The 23,450-nt window shown below is 53.6% G+C and overlaps 3 protein-coding genes across 3 annotated transcripts in view; 1 reads left to right on the top strand and 2 right to left on the bottom strand.

Moving 5' to 3' along the window:
• Positions 1 to 5,142: 5,142 nt before the first annotated feature.
• The window catches only part of TSPEAR (thrombospondin type laminin G domain and EAR repeats), a 143,000-nt gene continuing 124,692 nt past the window's right edge, over positions 5,143 to 23,450 (top strand). The window contains exon 1 of the mRNA XM_070366815.1: positions 5,143 to 5,638. Coding sequence (XP_070222916.1) covers positions 5,554 to 5,638 — 85 coding nt within the window. The 5' untranslated portion in view covers positions 5,143 to 5,553. The remainder of the gene's footprint in view (positions 5,639 to 23,450) is intronic.
• Positions 5,705 to 13,769, bottom strand: LOC138986842 (keratin-associated protein 10-8-like). The gene is made up of 5 exons (XM_070366808.1): positions 13,417 to 13,769; positions 12,947 to 13,371; positions 6,770 to 6,811; positions 5,870 to 5,898; positions 5,705 to 5,743 (listed from the first exon to the last, which is right to left on the bottom strand). The coding sequence occupies exons 1-5, from the start codon at positions 13,767 to 13,769 to the stop codon at positions 5,705 to 5,707; spliced, it is 888 nt and encodes a 295-aa protein (XP_070222909.1).
• Positions 18,681 to 19,520, bottom strand: LOC106701684 (keratin-associated protein 10-8-like). The gene is made up of 4 exons (XM_070366807.1): positions 19,220 to 19,520; positions 19,135 to 19,168; positions 18,924 to 19,017; positions 18,681 to 18,875 (listed from the first exon to the last, which is right to left on the bottom strand). The coding sequence occupies exons 1-4, from the start codon at positions 19,518 to 19,520 to the stop codon at positions 18,681 to 18,683; spliced, it is 624 nt and encodes a 207-aa protein (XP_070222908.1).

Here is a 23,450-nt window from a genome sequence, read left to right as displayed (position 1 = left end):
AGACAGGTGAAACTGCAGCTGGGTGCTGGGCAGGGCTGGACCCCCGGCCTGAAGGGCACACCCTGGATGTTCTCTTTATCCCGGGAGCAGTGGAGGGAGAGCAGCCAGGCCAGGGCTGGGTTCCGCGGTGGCCACTACGGGCGGGTGCGGGGGGTCCTGAGGGGGCAGGAGACAGCTGGGCAGTGGCACTGTGGGACAAGGGTGGCTGGCCAGGAAGGCGGGGGCGGGGGCAGCAGTGTTCGTGGGTAAACTCAGTGGGGCTTCCTGAGGGAGGTGCCAAGGAAGAATTCCGGGGTACTGGCCTACACCCAGGATGGAGCCGGCTCTGAGTGGGCAGCGTTGGAACGGTGCCTTTGAGACGCTGGTTGGGGGTGTTGGGTGGGTAAGGATTTCAGGTGAGCTACTGCAAATACAGCCTGATGCTCAGCACAGAGGTACAGGCTGTGCCTTCTGCGTCCAGGGGCTGCCTGAGAGGAGGGGGATGTGAGGGAGAAAGCAAGTGCTCCAAGTGAGCCTCTGGGTGGAACTTCCAGTGAATTAGGGGAAAACATACCACGAGTGTGCTTTACCCCAGGAATGCAAGGATCATTCAGCGTTAGGAGGAGATCTTATGCTTAATTCCACTGAAAATGTAAGATAGAAGATACGTGAAATCACATCAATTGAGGGGCAACAGCATTTGAGAAAATGCAGCAGCCCTTCCTCCTCTAAGTAAAAGAAAAGAAAAATTCTTTAATATGATGATGTTTGCAAGCCCCACTGAGATTCCCACTGAACTCAGGGACAAGAAAAGCCTGCTATTGTCACGGTTGCCAACATTTTCTGAAGGTTCTAGCTCATACCATAAAATAAGAAGACAGATGGTGCACATATTAAAACAGAAGGGCCAGCATTACTTTCATTTGGAGATAGTGTTTGTCTGAAAAACAAGAGATGCTGGAATTACTTAGTAGGGACTTCCGGGCAGTCCAGTGGTAAAGACTCTATGCCTCTAGTGCACTCTCGTGCTTCTGATGCAGAGGGTGTGAGTTCAATTGCTGGCTGGGCGACAAGAATCCGCATGCCTCAGTGCACAGCCAAAAAATAAATAAAAATAAAACAACCTCCCCAAGTTTTCTACTTTCATAAGGAAAAAAAAAGATTTTGTAAGTTTAAGGTTGCTAGATAATTGTACAAAAATGAATAAATTTTCCTAATACTAGCAACAACCAATGACAAATGGTGATAAAATCATGAATAAACTTATAGAATATTTACAGAAATAACTTTACAGAATAAATGCAGGACCTCTACAGTCAAAACCATACTTTTAATTCAAGGTTGGAATAAACAGAGAGATATACATATCCCTGGGTGGGAAGACTTCACGTCATAAAAATGCCCTGTATTCTAAGATTAATCTATAAACTTATTGCCATTCTAATAGGTATTCCTGTAATGCTTTTTGCTCATTTGTTCAAATTTCATTTGGAAGGCAGAGGTAAGAACCAATCATTTTTAAGTTCATGTGGGAAAATACGTAAGAACTGCTAATGCATTCCTGAAAAGGGAAAACTAGTGTGTATATCCTTTATCTGTATGTATGAACACTTACTATAAATGCTGTTGTCAAAATAATACTCTGGTAAAGGAAAGAGAGAAAGAGATGAATACAGCAGAGATCAGGGGAGTGGATCCGAGTGCACGGAGAAGCCTCTGTGTCTGTGTCTATGTATTAGTTGCTCAGTTGTGTCTGACTCTTTGCAACCCCATGGACTGTAGCCCACCAGGCTCCTCTGTTAATGGAATTCTCCAGGCCAAAATACTGCACTGGGTTGCCATTCCCTTCTCCAGGGGATCTTCCGCACCCAGGGATCAAATCTGAGTCTCCTGTGTTGCAGGTGGATTCTTTACCACCTGAGTCACCAGGGAAGCCCCATAGAGAAGCCTGGTCCATCATAAATGTGATGTTTCAAAATGGTGGGAAAGGAGAGGTGTTTAATACTGATGCATGCAGAACAGCTTCTTGGGAGCAGAATTCAACTCATTAGCAGTCCAAATATTCTGGACCACAGACCAGACGGAAAAGAGAGCTACACAAACACAAATCGAAAAGTCCTGTAAGACCCAAACATCTTGAGGAAAATGTTACTAAATAAAAAATTTAAATACCTGGCAAAAGACAAAGCATCAAAAAGTATTCCCCCCAACAGCATCAAAAAAGAAGTGATAGGGAGAAAATATACGTAGTAAGCCTTTAGCAGCCCTTTAGAAGTCCTACTTTCCAAAGAATGCTTCTTGGGATGAGAAAAGCAAACTCATGGGCTTCCCTGGTGGCTCAGTGATTAAGAGTCCACCTGCCAATAGAGGGGACATGAGTTCGATTCCTAGTCTGGGAAGATCCCACATGCTGGGCAGGGTGACTAAGCGCGTGCACCACGGCTACTGAGTCTGGGCTCTGCAGCCCGTGAGCCACAGCTACAGAAGCCCTTGTGCATGAGCGTCCGTGGTCCGCAAGAGAAGCCACCGCAGTGAGAAGCCTGTGCACCGCAACTAGAGAAAAGCCTGGACAGCAACGGAGACCCAACATAGCCCAAAGTAAATACATAAATAAAATTACATAAAAGAACAAAAGCAAACTCTAGGACGCCCCTGGCAGTCCAGTGGTCGAGAGTCCGCCTGCCAATGCTGGGGACACGGGTTCCATCCCTGCTCTGGGAAGATGCCACATGCTGCAGAGCGGCTAAGCCCGGGTGCTACAGCCACTGAGCCCGTGCTCCACATCAGCAGAAGCCGTCACCGCAGTGGGAAGCTAGAGTCCCACAGCTAGGCAGTTAGCCACCCACTCACCACAACTAAGGGAAAGCCCTCCCAGCAACGAACATCCCACGCAGTCGAAAGTAAATACAATTTTAAAAACTGGAAAAAAATAATAAAAGCAAACTCTTATTCAATAACCTAAAGAGACCTCTTATTAAACCACTTTTTAAACGGAATCCTACCTTGCATTTGCTGGAAATGGTGGCCTCATGTGCTTCTTTCCAGCTGAGTCCAAGATTGATGGGTGCACGGCTGGGTGTCAGGGGGGAGCCCAGCCCTGGCAGGGGGCCTGGCCCAGGAGCAGATAGTGTAGGGTCGGCTCTGCTCCCTGTGCAAGCGTGCCAGATCCTCCCAAGTCCATTTAGACTCGCCATCACATGCTGAGTGTTCTCTTATGTTCTCAGAGATCTTTGCAAACATCCTTAGAACAGTGGTCATTAAATACCCAAACATGGTATATTCCTGAGGTGTGTGTGTGTCTTTAAATTACTAAAAACCATCAAGGTTAAACAGTCTGCATAATGGACAGGTGAGTTTAATAGAAAAACCAGGGGATTTGGTGATATGCTCTTGTAACACAAAGTTGTCATTTCAAATCCCCCTTTATCTGTCACCACTCCCAGCTTTTCCTGGAGAAAGCATCAGCCGTGGTTGGGATACAAGCCTCTCTTCCAAGCTGAACAGCCCCAAAGAGAAGTGGACAAGGGAGAGGGGAGGTCAGCTGGGATCAGAGTTAGGCTGGATGTGTTTGGGGACACTCTTGGGAGGTTTTCTATGCTTTCACTTGGAGACAGTTAGGCAACCCGATTGGGCAGGCATTCCCAGGAGGGAAATTCCAATCGTGAACCTTTCTGGCAGGTTCTGAACAACCGCAAAGCAGGGTCCTGCTGTTTTTTGCACATGCTTGTGTCTAGTGGGTTCTTGGGACATGTCCCTGTGACTTTAGAGCCTGTGATGTGGGAAAAAGTGATTGCCACGGCACAAGAGGCTGGGGAAACCTGGGATAGAAGACTGCGAGGCTTTCTGTGTTGCCGAAGCCTCAGAGGCTTCCACTCATGGGTGCCTGCATGTCCCCAGGGAGGGCGCTGGTCCCTCTGCGCTCGCTGTGCCCCTCAAAGCTCGCGTGCTTGACACACATTAAAGAAATGCTGCTTCCTGTGAACTAAGCCCACCACGTATCTTGGGTCCCTGCTATGCAGGGCCGACCAGGCACCTTGGACAGAATAAGACAATTCATTGCGTCCATATGAATTTGCTCAGGATCTCATAGGACCCAATATGGAGAAGGACCTGCTGAGCTTTCTCTGGGTTCGGGGCTCCCGGTCCTGTGACAGGGCAGGTGTAAGAGGGGGCTTGTGGGATTTCCTCAGGAGACAGGGATTCCTGTGATTAGGATGTCAACCACCTGTACATGGACAGACAGATGGAGAAACAGACGGAGGGACAATCTCTGGAGTCACAGGGGCTATGCTGTGGGAAGCGCCTTTGGCATGGGCTTCCCAGGTGGCACTAGAGGTAAAGAGCCCGCCTGCCAATGCAGGAGACATAAGAGACATGGGTTCGATCCCTGGGTTGGGAAGATCCCCTGGAGGAGTACATGGCAACACACTCCAGTATTCTCGCCTGGAGAATCCCATGAACAGATGAGCCTGGCAGGCTATAGTCCATGGGGTTGCAAAGAGTCGGACATGACTGAAGCGACTTAGCATGCCTTTGGCATATTCTTTCTCCGCTTTCCTCTTCCTCTCTCTCTTTCCCTCCCTCTCTCTGACTCTGTTTCTCTCTCTATGCCTATGTCTCTCTCTCTCTCTGTCCCTCCCGCCCCTCCCTCCAAGCCCTGAACCCAGGCTCTGTTTGCCCCCACAAGTACCTTCTGTGTCAGACTGGCAGCCGCCCACACCTCGGAGCTGGGGCTTCCCAGGGAGAGCTTGGGGTTCACAACCAGAACGCTGCCTCCTAAACAAGGAAAAGGTGCCTTTGGGGGCCTGGGAACTCTCTCCCCTCCCTAGGCTGTCCTTGCACACTCTCGGAGGGATTTCAGAAAGTATAATCACGCTTAGATCACGCTTAGTAACTGTCCTGCCTGGAGCAGGTTCGCAGGTCGACTGTGGTTTGGGGAGGTCAGAGCCCACAGACCATGAGGAGAGGAACCACCGCCTTGCCCCTCCCCCAGGACGCTCCTGTCTCCTCATTAGCTGTTCCCTTGAATGACTGACTTCCCTCCGGAGGGAAATTCCTGAAACCCAGCAGTTGACAAACCCACACACCCTCGGAAGGCTGGGCACCAGATAAAAGCCCTCGCGGGAGCCGGCCTCCTGGACGGCCACTGCAGGCACAGGGACCGCCCGCCGGCTGCTGCCTCCTTTCAGCGGTGGCCGACCTCAGTCCTGGGCTCGGAGTCCGCACCAGGGGACACAGGTCCTGGGAGTTTTCTGGTTCGCTCTCAGCCCTCCCGGATGATCTATTTCTGTCTTTCCTTTGGGAAAAACGCGCTTTGCCAATGACTAATCGCAGGCCCACGGAGATGCTATCGGCAGGGCAGGACCCCCGCCCGGGGCGGAAATGAGGAGATAGAGCTGTCTGCAGCCCGACGTGCCAGCAGCACCTGCGCCGGCCCAGGGATGCGGCCGCCACAGTGACTGCCGGGCCGAGGTTGCTGCGAGGGCCGAGCCAGGTGCTCACGGAGCCAGTGGCTGCCTCCCCGACGCGGGCGTGTGCGGAGCCGCTGGATGGAGCTTGGGACCCGGGCCCCTCATGTCTGCCCTGCTGACTCTGTGTGTCGTGCTCCTGCCCCTGGCGACCCCAGGCCGCGGGGCCCGGCAATGGGAGCCCTGCACTGGTAGGTGGGGGGCGCGGATGGGGGTGGGGTGGGCTGGGGGTCAGGAGGGGAGCAGGCAGGCCGAGGTCAGGTCACCGTGCGGAGATGGCTGTGGGAACTGCACCACTGGGAGGGAGGAGGCAGAGATTAAAGGGAGCAGCAAGCCGGCGCTCACAATAGCAATGCCAGCAGGGTGGGGACTCCCTTCAAAGACCTCGCCGCCCCCACCCGAGGCCCTTCACAGGTACCTACCTGCTGGGCCTCCCGAGAAGGCCTTACACCTGCCAGAGGAATGAGGCCCGGCAGCTGGCAGGTCCGTCACCTGCCCCGGACAGAGAACCCAAGGCTGCACTCTTAGCTCAGTGCAGTCTTGGTGGCCGCAGTCCCTAGAGATGCAGAATGCGTGATGACAGCCCCTAGCGCACCGACTGTCCACCCCCACCAAGCGGAGAGCGGAGTTGGAGGGGAGATTCCGCCCCCTCCTCCTTAGAAAGGGCGCCTTGACCTGTCAGTGAGCATGACCTCATCATGCCTTTCTGGAGTTTCTACCGAGAGACTATTGATCAAACCTAACACTGTAAAACAGAGTAACAGGGAGACAAGACTGGAAGCCAGAAGCCAGGCTTCGGGAAGGGGAGTGAATGATGGTGGGGGGCGTTATGGAGGGTGGTGGTTTGGCCGGCTGTCATCGAGGGCAGGATGGCACTGGGATGGCTTGTGTGAGGCTCTGGGTTTACTTTCAAGTATCTGGTCCTGGGCTCCTGGAACCCTCCCTGGTCCCTGAATGTTGTGGCACTTTGCTCTGATGGCTCTTGGTTCCCGGTGATGGCACCATGGCCCATGATGTCCCCCCCCAACCCCCGCAGCATGAGTGTTTGGAACGCTCACCCGTATGGGGGGGTCCATAAAGGTTCTCAGCCCCCCATTCCTCCAGGGAACAGCCAGATCGTGCAGGTGAAGAGGAGCAGCCATGGAGTTGGGGTGTCGGGAAGGACTGAAGCTTGGGCCTCCGAGCCCCCAGGCCCCTGCACCTGCCACAGTCAAAGCCTCAGGATGCGTGATTTGCAAACCACATGCAGGCCAAGCCCACCTACAACCCTGAATCCCTGGCTTGGAGCATGGAGGACAGACTTGCATGCAGGTCTAGGGTACAGGGGTGAAGCATCCGAGCCCGCTGTCCTGAGCACTCCGTGTCTCCCTGGTGGGTGAGTCACAGACGTGTGTCTTCATGTTCCCTTCAGCGCTGGGAACAGAATCAACCTGCATAGTAATAATAAAGGTTATTTATAAAGCCCGCCCCCTCTCCCCTGCAGGCATGTTGCAGATAGTTAAAAGATGACCCAGTTATAAATACCTCGAACCAGGGAGGAAAGATAAAAGTCAAGTAAATAATACTGAGCTCAATTTGGAACGCTCCCAGGACAGTCGATAATGGCCAGTCAGGATTCAAATAGTCACTTTGATGGAGTTTGGTTTGGAAAAGCACAGGAGTTTACACCGCGGGGTTTGTGTGGGGTTTGGGTTCCACCTTCCCTTGGCCTTTGTTCCTGGGTCTGTGCCTGGGAAGTGCTGGGGCCTTGACTGCAACCCTGTGACCCTGGGTTTTGAAGTCCTCTGCCCCTCCACCCCGTCCGAGCCTCTGACTCGGAAAGAGTAGCCTCTTACGGGAGGTGGGGTGGCCAGATTTGCCGATGGGCAAACTGAGGTCACATCTCTGCCCAGAGCCTGGTGGGCAGACCCTCTGATAAGGGCAGGGGCCTGGGGCTGGTCCTGCTGCACAGGGGCATCCGAGGACAAGTGAAGTCTTATAGAGCCTCAGCCAAGATGGAAAAAAAGACCTTAGCAGGTGGTCAGCATGACCAAGGCTGTGGAGGGCAGGGAGTAGGGGCAGGCTGGGAGACCGGCTGCAGCTGCTGGAGCAGCCTCAGGGTGGGAGGATGAGGTGGGTCTGCAGGGGCTCTGGGCGCACATGGGGTGTGTGGGGCAAGCTCCCCTGGGATGAGTGGGTCAGGCAGGATTCGGGGCCTCCCTGACCCCAGAGTCAGCCTGAGTTTTCTGACGCCCAGACCCCCCCCCTGCTCCCCACAGTGGGGCCAGCTGCCCTTGGACACAGGGCGAACCATGACTGTAAGACTCTACCAGCTCCCACACCAAGTCCACAATTCTGGGGGGCGTGATGCGTGTAGTGCCAAGAAAGTGGCTGGGTGTGTCCTGCGGGGATGGCTTGGTGACCTGAATTCTAGACCAGTACTCTTGGTCAAGGAGTGAACGGCAGCTGTGGCCAAAGAGCCTGCTGTCCACCCCTAACTCAGCCCATCCCCACCCGGTGTCATCTCCACGTGGACAGGAAAGGTGGAGGGGTTCAGTGGGAGCCATAATGGGGACAGCTGGACCCCAAGGCTGGGTCACTGGTGGGTGTAGGGGGTGGAGCAGAGAGAAGGGGGTTGGGGGGGAGTTGTCCAGGGGCTGTGGGATGTCAGAACAACATCCCCTGTAATCCCGGGAGTAGTTAGAGGCGGCTCCTCGCCTAGGACTCAGGGCGGTGCTGAGGTGTGGGTACCTGGTGGATCCGGCATCCGCAGCAGCCCCTCCCTCCTTCACTTGCTTGACACCCCTGCCAGGGAGATGCTGTGCCCCAGGCTGGGAGCTGGCACACCAGCACACCGCAGCCCTGCCCGGCACATGGACAAGGCTGTTGGCAGACATGGGGGACCCCAGGGCAGGCTGTGGGTGGGATCAGACCTGGTATCTGGGGTGGGGCGCATCCCTGGGGCTAGAGGCAGTGCCCAGGAGAGGTGGGGCACAGGTTTGCATTATAAAAGCTAGCTGAGGTATGGAAGCTGCAGGCCAGCAGGCAGGTAGGCAGCTCAGTGAAGGGCATCTGGGGGTAGCAGGAAGCCCTCCCTACCCCACCTCTGGCAGCTCCCAGGAAATCTCTCACCCTGACTTTTGAGCTCCTTTAATGAAAACGCTGCAGGAAGTGAGCTGGGGAGTCCTGGTGCTGAATGAGGCCCACAGGCGGGTTCCTGGGAGTCAGTGTGGGCACAACACCCCCTGCTGGGCTCACGCGGCAAGGCCGTCTGATCAGTTGGCAGTCTGGGAGCTGCAGCTTGCTTCAGGTCAGGGGACCTCTGTCCATGTGGGTGTGGCCCCCACCCCACCCTCTGGTACTGTGGCCACCAGGCTGCTTGGGAATAGCCCCAGCCCCAGGCCGGCGCCCGGCTCAGGAGCAGCCTTCTGAGCCCTACAGCCCAGGTGACCACAGGAGCTGGCACGTGGGAGCTGGCATGTGCCACAGCGAGGGGAGGGCCCCTGGCGCGGTTGTGAGGGGACCCAGGCTGAAAGGTCCACTTCACCTGCTTGACAGTGTTGCAGGGCTGGGGGGTGGCTTGCAGGTGGGGACAAACTGTCAGCCTGACGCCCATTTCCTTTTAAAACATTCTCAACCATTAAGCTAGGACCCTGCACAGAAATTAGGAAACAAAGCTTACTCATTTTTGCAATGGAACCTCATACACAAAGGGGCTGCCCTGATGGCTGAGTGGGTAAAGAATCTGCTTGCAATGCAGGAGACACAGGTTGGCTCCCGTGGAGGAGGGCATGGCAACCCATTCCAGTATTCTTGCCTGAAAAATCCCATGGACAACAGCCCGGTGGGCTACAGTCCATGAGGTCACAAAGAGGCCGACACGGCTGAGCCACTAAGTAACAACGTAGCAACAACATACACTATATGCTGCTCCTAGGGTTTTGATTTTTAAGAGTAAATAATGGATTTCCAGGAGGCCTTTTTCCAGGACAAAATCTAAGAAGCCACCATTCCGAGTTTTGGGGTCTGGGTTTTGTTTCCAGCTGGAGCCCTGCCCTCCCCACCTGCCTCATCTCCCCCTCCCCGCTGCCCTGTGCTCCTGGGTGGACTCTGAGCTCCAGGCTTAGAAAGGACCTCTGTGTGGGTGTCGGGTAGGGTGCTCTCCCTGTCCTGAGAGTCTGGGGAGTGCCAGGCCCTCTGCGTCCTAACCCCACATTTCCGCCTGAAGGGGGCGGGGCGGAACGCGGCTCCCGCCAGAGCACTCTGGGCGGGGGCTGGGGCTCCCGAGCGCCTCACCCTCCTCTCACTTCTCAGCCATGCCCACGAGCTCCTACTCCCCCAGCTCTGCTCACGAAGCCTGCAAACCGGTCCTTCCGGTGGGTCTCAGTCCTGGGAGCGGCTGGGACACGGGGTAGGAGCCCCCTGTGTTAGCCGCTCACTTTTCATGCTGCCCCCAGGTCGGGGTACTGCACTTTAGGGAATTTGTGGGGGTCTCCGGCAAATCCAATATAATGAGCGTCTCTAGCAAAGTCAGGGGTACTTACTCGCCGCTGGGAGGAGGGTGAGGGAAAGGAGAATGCCCCCGCAACTCCCTCGATGGTTACCGCGCAATGGGTTTGCAGCCCAGCGAGTCCCTCAGCACCAGCCTCTGGTAATGGAAGGGGGAGGGGAGGCGACCTCAAAGGCCAGAGCTGCCCACCTTTGGGCCCTGCGGGGCAGGGTGGGGGCCCCCGCGCCGGCCTTGGCATCGCACCTGCAGGCCTGCCTGGACCGCAGGACATGAGTGGACCAAGGGGGTCATCCGATGTTGAGGGGAAGGCGGGGTGCGCGCCGCATGTGAGTGTGCGTAAGTGTGTGAATACGTATGGGTATTAGTGTGTGAGTGTGTGCACACCTCCGCGCTGCTGGGAAGAACCCAGAGCACAGTCACCTGGAGGTGAAGTTTGGTTGTGGTTTTGGCTTGGCGCAGTTCCCGTGGTTTCTGCAGTGGCCTGGCAGCCCGCGAAACCAAGGGAGACTAGATGCCCTTCCAGGCCACCAACGCTGCAGCTCCACAGCCCCACCTGGCGCAGGTGGGCTGGACGGTGCTCCAGGCTGGGGCTCAGTGTCAGTGGTGTCCAGACTCAGGTGCAGACTCCTGGGGACCCGGCTGGGGGAACCCCATGCTGGGCAATGACCCTCCCTGGAACAACGCGCTCTGTGTGTTGTGTGTCTGGGGTGTCGCACACTGAACTTGGGGTGCCCCAGGGAAAGGTCATTGGTGACTGGCTGCTGCTGCTGTACACAGGTGTTCTGTTCCTTAGGCAGGTGGCTCCATCCAGAGTTGGGGGTTGGAATTCAGCTGCCGTGAACTTGAGTGAAACTGGCTGCACTTTCCCCTTCAAAACTAATGCAGAAGCAACAGCTCCCAGTGAGGGATGTGCCCCGTGTTGGCAACACCTGGGACTGTCTCCAGCTGAGGCGCCAACTGAGGCGCCAGCATCCCTGTGCTCCGTCCAAATACTCACGAAGTTTCTGTCCCCTATCCAAATGAGGCTTGCGCTCCCTCTTCTTAATGTCTTAGTGAGAAAGCCCACATCTTAGTTTTGTTGTTTAGTACCTAAGTCATGTCCAACTCTTGCAAGCCCATGGACCGTAGCCACTCCAGGCTCCTTTGAGCTTGGGATTTCCCAGGCAAGAATACTGGAGCAGGTTGTCATTTCCTTCTTCAGAGGATCTTCCCAATCCAGGGATGGAACCCACGTCTCTTGCATTGGCAGGTAAAGAATCTTTACCACTGAGCCACCAGGGAAGCCGCACATCTTATTAGTCAGTAGAAAAAAAAATTTTTTTTTTGGATAATTGGTAGTGATCATGGTCTCTTCTTGCAATCTGGAAGATTACAGTATGTGCATTTAAATGTGTGTTTTTGAGAAGGGGCCTGTGGGTTTCAGTAGCTGGCCAGAGGAGTTGAGGCATACAGGAAGCTGGAGCCCCCAGTTCCCTGGTCCCTGGACGGTTGGTGAAGCTGGCCAGAGGGAGGCTGGTGAAGGCATAGGGAGGCCCAGGTGGGCAGAGCCCCAGGGGATTTCCTATCACCTAACAGCTGGGGAAGTTGATGTCTCACATCTTCTCCATAAGAGGGTCCTTGTAGATATGGACAGGGTCCTGTGGGGCAGGGGGTAGGGGAGTCAGGATCAGGACCCTGCAGCCCCAGAGTGCAGGCAGAGGGCATAGAGTGAGTCTGTCTACACCCATTTCCACTACCCAATTCTAGTTGCAAGAGGGCCCTACTCCCACCAACAGGTTCCCAGAGGGCCTGTTTTTTTGGGGGACAGTGGCACTAGAAATGCCATCCTAGCCCTGGGAGTCTGGACCAGGGTCTCCAGGGGAGACCATCAGAGGTCAGGTGACCTCTCTGACCCGCCCCCCCCCTCCTGTGGGATTTCATGGCCTCCTGAGGGGAGCAGTGTCATGTCACTAGCAGGGTCAGGTCAAGAGCTAGGAGGTGGCACTGGGGAAGGGGTGAGGCAGGGCAAGGCAGGTTAGAAGCGAATGTCGGCTCTGGCAAACATGAGGGGCACTCCAGAGCGCCCCCAGGGGTAGACCTCAGGCAGCAAGCCTGGGTCTCAGGACCAGTGTGGGCCCTGGAAGTCACCTACCCTCTGGCTTCCTCCCTTGAGCCCCATCACACCCAGCCTGACCCAGGGGCTGGGGAGGGGGTGGGTCAGTGGTCCGTGGCACAGACAAGGCAGGCTTGGGTATTTGAAGACTGAATAAAGCACCAAGTTTGAGGGCAGGTGGAGGGGCAGGTGAGCTGGGGTCAGCAGGACTGCTCCACTTCAGCTGTGTCCCAGGAGGCCCCGCCCCTGCGAGTCTCAGGCTGACCAGGGAGAGCCAGATGGGGGCCAGCGGGCCCTCCTGCCAAGAGGCCTGCTGATCAGTGCTAAGTCTTGGTCACGTAGCACATCCCTCCAGAGCTGCCCAGAGAGTCAGACACAGGAGTCGAGGGCCGGGGGGATGACCGCAGTGAGCCTTAGAGCTCAAGCCCTTTGGAAATGCTCCAAAGACACAGCTGCTGAGGATGGGGTTACTTAACGTCAGCCCGGAGGCTGGAGACAGTGACGCATATGGCTACTGGGAGAGAGGACCAGCGAAGGCAAGGATGGTGAGTTTATTCACTCAGCTCAAGACCCTTGTGGGAGGAAAGTACATAGCACAGGACGGGCAGAGACAGGGCAGAGCAAGGCCCCCAAAGGCTGGGGGGAAGAGCAGTGTCCATGGCTGTCAGGAGAAGCCTGTGGACCCTCGGTAACATGGGGCTGTCTCGGGTTCCTCTGGGCCTGACCCAGAGGCTGCAGGTGGGCTAAGGCCTGCTAGTTGAGGTTTCAGGCCAGTGCACGTTCATGTAGGTCTGGGTCAAATCCTGAAGGGGGCCAGAGGCTGGCAACAGAGGGGAACGGAGTGGCCCATAGCACCTGGGTGGCCCTGAGAAGACGTGCCAGGTCAGCAGCAGGGCTCCGGGGCTGAGGCGGGGATGCAGCAGGCTGGGCGGGAGCACGCGGGCCGGCAGAGGAGGGACACGGAGGAGGTTGGGCGGCAGCAGCTGGACTGGCAGGAGGAGGTGGGCACATAGCAGGCAGGGCGAGAGCATGCGGGCCGGCAGAGCAGGGACACGGAGGAGGCCGGGCGGCAGCAGCTGGACTGGCAGGAGGACGTGAGCACGCAACAGGCGGGGCGGCACACAGGGCGGCAGAGCAGGGACACGGAGGAGGAGGGTCTGCAGCAGGGGGAGGCCTCACAGCAGACAGGCCTGCAGCAGACAGGGGTGCAGCAGATGGGCTCACAGCAGGCCTGCTGGCAGGGGGAGGAGGTGCAGCAGGGGGGCTGGCAGCTAGATTGCTGGCAACATGAGGATGTAGAACAGAGGGAGGCCTCACAGCAGACAGGTGTGCAGCAGACAGGCCTGCAACAGACAGGTGTGCAGCAGACAGGCGTGCGGCAGACAGGCTTGCAGCAGACGGGCCTGCAGCAGACGGGCTCACAGCAGTCTTGCTGGCAGGGGGAGGAGATGCAGCAGGAGGGCTGGCAGCTAGACTGCTGGCAGCACAAAGCCGGACAGGAGCTGCTGCAGGCTGGCTGGCAGCAGGGGCTGGACTCGCAGCTCACTGGGGCACAGAGGAGGGTCAGGAGTGGGGCCGGAGCACAGCAGCTGGGGGCACAGCAGGGGGGCTCACAGCAGCTCTCTGGACAGTCGTCCACCTGCCAGGAGGAGCCCGTGCAAGAATCACAGGACCCGGGCAGGCAGACCCGGCTGCTGTAGCTCAGGTCACTGGAGCAGACAGACAAGGCGGAGGAAGCCATGGTGGAGGTGGTGGGGCTGGAGGAGGGTGAGGATGTGAGTGTGTGTGAGTGTGTGAGTGTGTATGTGTGAGGTGCTCAGGCTGCCTGCTTTATACCCCTCTTCTGTGTGTGTGTTGTCCCAACAGAGGCTCACAACGCGCTCCTTTCCTGGTTGGTGTTTGGATCTGGCTCCAGGGAACCCTCATTAGGGCTGCGTTGTTTTCCCGGGAGATGGAGGCCCAGCTCGTAAATGTCCTACCTGTGTGTTGGGCCATACTGCTCCTGACCACGTGCTGAGTAGGTGTGGGAGTACAAGGTCGGGGTGGACCCAGTGTGGGCAGTGGGGGCACTTGGCCACTGGGCACTCATTGTGGGCGCCAGGGGATTAGGGAATGTGACTTGCATTCTGGGCCCTGGAAGGGGCTCTTTACTGGGGCATATGGCCCCTTTTCTTTTGCGTTTGTCACAAGCCCCTGCAGATGGAGGGAGGGGCGTTACCTGGGTGGGTTCAGGCTGGGTGTATCTAGCTGTCCTGTTTTGGGCAAGACTTGCGGGAAGGGCGTGGCCGAGACCAACAGACTTTGTGTTTCCAGGGGTGGGCTCATGTTTATGGGCAGTGGTCCCCTTGCTCAGCGTGTCTCCTTTCCACCTGCTAGGCTCAAGGCATCCCTGTGGCTCGGGCCATACCAGGTGGCCCATCAGAGGCTCAGCCAGGTGGGGCTGGGAGTGGCTGCCCCCTCCTCCCAAAGCTGGGCACCTGCTCAGGCTCCCAAGGATGGGTCGCCCCCTCCTGCTGGACAGATTGCTGGGGCTCCTTCTGCCTCTCCTCCTGCCTCCTTCCAGACGTCCACTCAGACTCTGCCCCACCCTGTCGCTGCTGCCTCTTTCCTGGGAGCTGAGCCTGGACCTCTGTCTGTGGGCTCCTGGGACATCCTGGTGGGATACTTGGTGGTCTAGGGAAGAGTCACCAAAAGCTGTTTGAGCCTGACGCTGCCAGGTACAGCGGTCAGGGCAGCTCTGCAGGTGAAGGGTGGGGGAGGAGAGAGACAGGTGGCAGGGATTAGTGAGGCCAGCATGCAGAGCAGCTGGGATGTGACAGCCACCATGGAGGGGTGGGAGCTGGGGGTAGGGAAGCACTGCCGAGGAGCCTGGGGCTGGTCAGAAAGGCAGGCAGACCCTCGATGGTGTGTATGGGAAGCGGTTGGCTGGACAGGAAGGTTTATTTCATTATTAATTGTTTTTATATTGTCTCAATGACAGCTTAAGCCACAGCACTTAAAATTATGAATCTGTTTATCATGTACATTTGCACCAGTTTCCTGTGGCTGCTGTAACAAATGGTCAACACTGGATCATATGAAATATCCAGACAACAGAATTGTATTCTCTCACAGTTCTGAGGCCAGAAGTCTGAGAAGAGTTATAATGAGCTGCAATCAGGGCATCCTATGGCCAGAGGGGATGGCCCTTCCTGCCTCCTCCAGCTTTTCTGCCTCCGGGTGTCCTGGGCTTGTGGCCACTTCCCTTCAGCCTCTGCCTGTCTTCACGTCCCCTCCTCCTGGTCAAGAGCCTTAATCAGCAAGTTGCAGTCAGTCTGCAAAGTTCTTTTTCCTCCCAAGGTCATGTGCACAGGTGTGGGCTGATCTAGAAAAAGCTTCCAGGCTGTGGTTGCTGGGAGGCTCTGAGTCAGAAAGGGAGCTCCAGGGGTCTGCTCTCCTTTCTTCCCGCCTCCATTCACCTCCTCTCCATCTTCCCGCACACGCTTTGGGAGCACCCAGGGCTCGGGTAAAGGCTCAGCCCTGCCCAGGCAGCCCAGGCGTCAGCTCTCCTCTGCTGCCTGAAACTCTGCTGCCCGCGCTCTGGCCTTTAAAATATTTATTTACTTATTTATTGCTTTTTGGCTGCCCCCTGCAGCATATGAGATGTTAGTTCCCCAACCAGGAATTGAACCCAAGCCTCCTGCTTTAGAAGCACGAGGTCTTAGTCACTGTGAAACCGATTGGTGTCATTTCAGGGGGCCTCTGAAGGGCTCCAGTATCATAGTCCTTTATGTGTCAGGGCAGAGAAGCATTCAGTGAGAGCAAAGTGGTAGATAAGAAGTGGTTTATTAGAATAGGCTTCTCTGGTGGCTCAGATGGTAAAGGATCCACCTGCAGTACAGGAGACCTGGGTTTGATTCCTGGGTCAGGAAGATCCCCTGGAGAAGCGAACGTCAACTCACTCCAGTATTCTTGCCTGGAGAATCCCATGGACAGAGTAGCCCGGTGGCTACAGTCCACGGGTCACAAAGACACATGCCTGAGCAACTAACACTTTCACTTATTAGAATAGGACACCATGAGGCTTACGAGCAGGTGGGTGAGAAATGCCACGCCCTGAGAACTCAGTGGACACAGTTTTCTCATCAAAGGAAAAGTGGGGAAGAGAGGAGAACTTCTCTTTCTCGAGAAGACGTCATGTTTCCATCATCATTTCCTCTGGGGCAGGGAGTTTACCTGTCCCTCCCTAGATGGTCAGGCCAGGACTGTCATAACAATTCAGGAAATTTTCAGGTCTCAGTCCAATGAATGTCTTTCATTTTGCAAAGTCGCCTTCCCATAAGTGATTGTTTTCTGTGTGCACGGAGCTGTTTGGGGGTCATTGACTTGATGACACCACTGGGCAGGGTGGAAGCCCTATTTTCTACTATTGTTTTTATGTTTTGGGGATATTGTGCAAAGAGTGTGTCTTAAAAGCCAAAGAACATGTTTTGGGGGTTACCAATTGATGGTGCTCATGGTTTTGATCCCTGGGTTGGGAAGATCTCCTGAAGGAGGAAATGGCAACCCACTTCAATATTCTTGCCTAGAGAAATCCCATGGACAGAGAAAACTGGTGGGCTATGGTCTATAGGGTCGTAAAGAACTGGACACAGCTGAAGTGACTCAGCACTCGGAACAGCCGACTGAGCTCATTCGGCAGGATGTGGGTCTCACGTCGCCACTGTTTTGTTGGTTTGGGACATGCCTTGTACTCCTGTTGCATAATTTTGTTGCTAAGCAAGCCTTTTTGGTTTTATAGTTAAGTAAACCTGCTTTCTAGAGTAATCATTAACTAACAGGTGTCTCTCATATTTTTCACTTACAATCTCCTAGTGGGATTTACTATTTAATCACCTATTTTGTCCCTTCATTCTGTCCCTATCAACTAGACTGCCAGGGAAGTCCCGTTTTTTTTAATTAAAACAATTTTTATTGATTCTTAAAAAGTCAAAAACATTTTGAAAGTTTGATTTATTTTTAGCACCTGGGTGGGGCTTTGTGCTGATATCTTGAGGGACCCTGGAAGGCAGAGTTTCCCCCAGACCTGTAAACCTTTCTCCTTTCTCCAAAATTGGCATGTTTTACTGGACAATGATAGTTTCTTTCCAGAATAAATTCTGTAGAGGAATGTGCATCACTGGGAGTCCTCCAAGCACAGCCCCTCATGCTGAGGACGGGCTGTTGGCAGCCACAGGGGCCCTGAAGCTGGGACCCTGGCCCTGTCCACTGCCCAGGGCCATTTAGCAAACACAGGGCGTGTCAGCCTGAGCTGGGGAAATGGTGGTCGTGAGAGGCAGGGACAGACCTCAAACATGTGGCCGGAGAGCCTCAGGCTCAGGCCCAGGACAGTGGGTGGGGGTGGGGGCGGAGTCCAGCTGGCCCAGCAGGGGACCGGCACCCTTGGGATGGAGTGTGAGTAGAGGCTAGTTGGGGAAAGTGCTAATTCAGCTTCGGATGGTCCACGAAGGGCTTCCACAGGTCCTGGGGTGAGGTTGTGTCTGGAGGTGCCATGAGTGGCCTGGAAGCCAGGAAAGGCCCGAGATGCATCAGAAGGTCCAGACGCAGGAGCGAGGAGATGAACGGAGGTCAGGGTGAAGGCCCAGGAGACAGAGGGGTAAGGAGGAGCAGAGGGACCTGTCCCCAAGTCGAGGGCTAAATTCTGCAGGGATAGGTCCACAGGACAAGGTCTAGGGGGACACTGACCTTTGCCAAGGGGCCTTTGGTGACCAGGCTGGGAGTAGGGTCAGCAACATGGGGGGTGGGAGTGTAGAGGGGAGGGTGTCAAGGTGGAGAAAGGACTGGGAGAACTGTGCGGAAGCTCTGGGGGTGGGGTGCAGCTGCACTGAGCTGGGAGGGATGGGGGCTGAGTCTCACTCATTGTTTATATTAGAAAAACCCTCGGGGCGTGTGATCAGAGCAAGGACTCTGGACAGAGGGGTTGTAGGTGCCGAAGAAGGAAGGTGGGGCAGGAAAGCTCAGGTGACTGAGAGGGGCCGTTTGCCCAGGCTCCGAGTCCTCCCGCTGCAGGCAGAGGCCTCATCCTCTCCACCTAGTGGCCTGAATCCTGTGTCCTGCCAGCACCCCAGTGCAGGGGGCCAGGAGATGCCCAGGGCAGTGAAGTTCCTTTGCCTGCGACTGGCCACTGCTGAGGACCTGCCTGCCCGGCTGGCTTCTAGGACAGGACCTGGGTGCTAGGCCTGCGTGGGGCACGGCCCCCAGGAGTGTGGCCAGGGACAGGAGGGCAGCGAGGACCTGGGCAGTGCACGTGCCCTGGCCTCTGTGGAGACTGGCTGGCAATGCTACCAGAAATGACCGGAAGAGAGTAAAGCACCACTAAATGCAGTCAAGTTTATTATGTTTTCAAGCAGCTTCTGAGGTGAGACCACTGGGGCCTGGATTGTGAAACCTGGTCCCCAGGCCTGAGCACTGGGTCCCAGGAGGAGTGGGCAGTAGGCAAGGGCACGATCATCTGGAGTTTGAGGGGACCCTACTCCTGGGTAGAGAGGATGAGGGGGTGTCCAAGTAGCTCAGAGCAGCTCCTGGAGAAACCCTGAAGGTGGTCATGAGGCTGGTGGTGAGGGGTTGCCCTATTGTGCCTGGCTAGCCCTGGGCGGGGGTGGGGTGTGCCTGGTCAGCAGCAGGGCCCTGGGGCTGAGGCGGGGATGCAGCAGGTAGGGCGGGGGCACGCGGGCCGGCAGAGCAGGGACACAGAGGAGGCCGGGCGGCAGCAGCTGGGCTGGCAGGAAGAGGTGGGCACGCAGCAGGCGGGGCGGCACACGGGCCGGCAGAGGAGGGACATGGAGGAGGCCGGGCGGCAGCAGCTGGGCTGGCAAGAGGAGGCAGGGATGCACCCGGGGCGGCAGAGGAGGGACACAGAGGAGGAGGAGGGTCTGCAGCAGGGGGAGGCCTCACAGCAGACAGGTGTGCAGCAGACAGGCCTGCAGCAGACAGGGGTGCAGCAGACAGGCCTGCAGCAGACAGGGGTGCAGCAGACAGGGGTGCAGCAGACAGGGGTGCAGCAAACGGGTTCACAGCAGGCCTGCTGGCAGGGGGAGGAGGTGCAGCAGGAGGACTGGCAGCTGGACTGCTGGCAACATGAGGAGGTAGAACAGGGGGAGGCTTGATAGCACACAGGTGTGCAACAGACAGGTGTGCAGCAGACAGGCCTGCAGCAGACAGGTGTGCAGCAGACAGGCCTGCAGCAGACGGATTCACAGCAGTCTTGCTGGCAGGGGGAGGAGGTGCAGCAGGAGGGCTGGCAGCTAGACTGCTGGCAGCATGAGGCCGGGCAGGAGCTGCTGCAGGCTGGCTGGCAGCAGGGGCTGGACTCGCAGCTCACTGGGGCACAGAGGAGGGTCAGGCGGGGGGCCGGGGTGCAGCAGCTGGGGGCACAGCAGGGGGGCTCACAGCAGCTCTCTGGACAGTCATAGCTTAGGTCGTTGGAGTAGACGGACAGGTTGGAGGCAGCCATGGTGGAGGTGATGGGGCTGGAAGAGGTGTGAGTGTGTGAGAGAGTGGATGGGTGAGGCTGTGTGATGTCCTTAGGTGGTTGGAGCTTATATACAGCTCTGGGGTGTGTGTTGTTGCATCATGGGGGCCCAGCAGAGTCTGCTTCCTTGTTGGAGCAGGTCCTGAGGATGCGCGTCATAATCCCATGACAGGTCACTCAACTCATTAAACTCCTGAGGAGTTGGAGCCTGGGGGATCCATGAAGCAGGGGTCCAGCCCCAGGGGCGGTGTCCAGTATCCTGGAGTCCATCCTGTGGGTAGACTCTAGACGGCCAGCACTCCTCACAGCCCCACCACCAGCATCTTTCCGGGGCTTCTCGCTATTATTCCCTTACTTCTCAACACTCAGTTGAATCACTAGCATGTTTTGTTCTTTTTAAATACTCTCTTGATTGGCATGTTATTTTCTCCTGAATTCATACACCAACAAAGGGTGCGTTGAGTGTCATGTTAGCTATGGATTTCTCATATATTCCTTTTATGACGTTGAAGAATTTCTCTTCTATTCCTAATTTTCTGAGTAATTTTTTAAATTATGAAATTGTGTTGGCTTTCGTCAAAATCCTTTCCTGCACCAATTGAGATCGTGTCTTCTAAAGATTATTTATTTTATTAAGTTTAAAATTTTTGGTTGCCCTGGCTCTTTGTTTCTGTGGGAAGACTTTCTCTTATTGTGGAGCACAGGCTCTAGGAGCATGGGCCTCATTAGCTCAGTAGTTGTGGCTCGTGGCTCTACAGCATGGGCTCTAGAGCAAGGGCTCAGGAGGTGTGGTGCATGGGCTTCGTTGCTGTGTGGCCCGTGGGATCCTCCTGCACCAGGAATTGAGCCTGTGTCCCCTGCACTGGCACGTAGGTTCTTCTTCACTGTACCACCAGGGTAGTCTGAGAACTTGTATCTTTTATTCCTTCATTCTGCTAATGCAGTATTTTACATTGGTTGATTTTTTTAAAACAATGTTGAGCCAACCTTGCATTCCTGGTATAAATGGCACGTGGTCATGGTATATAATCAGTTTGGTATGCTCTTGGAGTCAGGTTCCTAGTGTTTTGTTGAGCATTTTTGCATTTATGTTCATAAAGTATATTGGTGAATATTTTTCCTTACTTCTGGGAAATGCTGGCATCACAGAATGAGTTAGGAAGTGTTCTCTCGTCTGGCTTTTGGAAAAGCCTGAGAAGGTTTGGTGTTAGTTTATTATACGCTGGTAGAATTCACCAGTGAAGCCATCTGGTCCTGGGCTTTTTTCCCTGTGAGAGTATTAATTAATAATTCAATATTTTGTTATAGGTCTGTTGAGATTTTCTGTTTCTTTTTTTGTCAGTTCTGTTAATTTGTATATTTATTGAAAAATTTCTATTTCATCTAGGTTATAATTTGTTGGCATACAAAATTGTCCTTGGTATTCTTTTATAATGCTTTTTATTTCTCTGAGGTTCATGGTAATATCCGTACTTTCAATTCTGAATTTAGTTACTGTACCTTCTCTGTTTTTTCTTTGCTAGTCTATCTGTATATCTTTCCAAGGAGTCAAACTTGGTTTTGTTAATTCTCTGCTGTTTTTCTGTCTGTTATGCCATTTATTTTCACTCTAATTTCAGTATTTCTTTCCATCTTTAGATTTAGTTTGCTCTTTTCTAGTTCTTCAAGGTATAACATTAGTTTATGGATTTGTGGTCATTCTTTTTAATATTTATTTAATATTTGGCTGCATTGGGTCTTAGTTGTGGCACGTGGGGTCTTCTTTGCAGCGTACGGGTTTCTTTCTAGTGGAGGTGTGCAGGCTCAGTAGCTGTGGCTCTCTTAGTTTCCTGACCATGAATCAAACCCACATACCCTGTATTGGAAGGCAGATTTTCAACCACTGGACCACCAGGAAAGTCCCTATTCTTTTTTTTTTTAAGTAGGCATTTAGAGGCTTAAATTCCCCTCTGCCCAGCCTTCACTGCATACCATAGGTTTGATACATTGTGTTTTCATTTTAATTCATTATCAGTATTTTCTAATTTCCTGACTTTTGTCTTTGACCCCATTTAAAAAAATAATCTGTTGTTTAATTTCGACATATTGTGAATTTTCTAGTTTCTTTCTGTTATTGATGTTTAATTTCATTCCATTGTGATTGGAAAAGACCCTTTGTATGATTTCAGCTTTTTTTTTTTTAATTCACTGAGGCTTGTTTTGTGTCCTATATATGGCTTGTCCTGGAGAGCATCGAATGTGCTGTTGATGGGTGGTGTGTTCTGTGTGTTTGTTTTGACTAGTTGATTTGCAGTGTTTTTCGAGTCCTCTGTTTCCTTATTGATCTCCCTAGATGTTTTATCCATTATTGAACATGGGGTTTCCAAAGCCTCAACTGTTATCACAGAACTGTCTGGTTCTCACTTCAATTCTGCCAACATTTGCTTCATATATTTTTGGGTCTCAGTTGTGTGGTGCATATATATTTTTAATCCTTATATCACCTTGATGAATTCAGTCTTTTATTAATAGTGTTCTTCTCTTGTGCATTTTTGTGGTTGGTATAATGTGGATGAGTAGGTCCTTGGTAAGTGTTATGTGTCAGTCTTTCAATTCTTAGTGTGTTGATGGGGACTTAAGAATTCTTGAAAATAATAAGTTTATTATAGAGGAAGACAGCTATAAGTCATGGCTAGTTCTCTGCAGCCAAAGATGGAGAGGCTCTATACAGTCACAAAAACAAGACTGGGAGCTGACTGTGGCTCAGATCATGAGCTCCTTATTGCCAAATTCAGACTGAAATTGAAGAAAGTAGGGAAAACCACAAGACCATTCAGGTATGACCTAAGTCAAATGCATAACAATTATACAATGGAAGTGAGAAATAGATTTAAGGGACTAGATCTGATAGACAGAGTGCCTCATGAACTATGGACAAAGATTCGTGACACTGTACAGGAGACAGGGAACAAGACCATCCCCATGGAAAAGAAATGCAAAAAAGCAATATGGCTGTCTGAGGAGGCCTTACAAATAGCTGTGAAAAGAAGAGAAGCAAATAGCAAAGGAGAAAAGGAAAGATATACCCATCTGAATGCAGAGTTCCAAAGAATAGCAAGGAGAGATAAGAAACCCTTCCTCAGTGATCAGTGCAAAGAAATAGAGGAAAACAACAGAATGGGAAAGACTAGAGATCTCGTCAAGAAAATTAGAGATACCAAGAGAACATTTCATGCAAAGATGGGCTCAATAAAGGACAGAAATGGTATGGACCTAACAGAAGCAGAAGATATTAAGAAGAGGTGGCAAGAATGCACAGAAGAACGGTACAGAAAAGATCTTCACGACCCAGATAATCATGATGGTGTGATCACTCACCTAGAGCCAGACATCATGGAATGTGAAGTCAAGTGGGCCTTGGGAAGCATCACTATGAACAAAGCTAGTGGAAGTGATGGAATTCCAGCTGAGCTATTTCAAATCCTAAGAGATGATGCTGTGAAAGTGCTGCATTCAGTATGCCAGCAAATTTGGAAAACTCAGCAGTGACCACAGGACTGGAAAAGGGCAGTTTTCATTCCAATCCCTAAGAAAGGCAATGCCAAAGAATGCTCAAACTACCGCACAGTTGCACTCATCTCACATGTTAGTAAAGTAATGCTCAAAATTCTCCAAGCCAGGCACAATATGTGAACCGTGAACTTCCAGATGTTCAAGCTGGATTTAGAAAAGGCAGAGGAAACAGAGATCAAATTGCCAACATCTGCTGGATCATGGAAAAAGCAAGAGAGTTCCAGAAAAACATCTATTTCTGCTTTATTGACTATGCCAAAGCCTTTGACTGTGTGGATCACAAGAAACTGTGGAAAATTCTGAAAGAGATGGAAACACCAGACCACCTGACCTGCCTCTTGAGAAATCTGTATGCAGGTC

Source organism: Bos mutus, unplaced genomic scaffold, assembly GCF_027580195.1.
Source record: "Bos mutus isolate GX-2022 unplaced genomic scaffold, NWIPB_WYAK_1.1 CTG214, whole genome shotgun sequence".
Taxonomy (NCBI): Eukaryota; Metazoa; Chordata; class Mammalia; order Artiodactyla; family Bovidae; genus Bos; species Bos mutus.
Note: the sequence above shows the minus strand (reverse complement) of the source record. Positions and strands in the feature narration are given on the sequence as shown.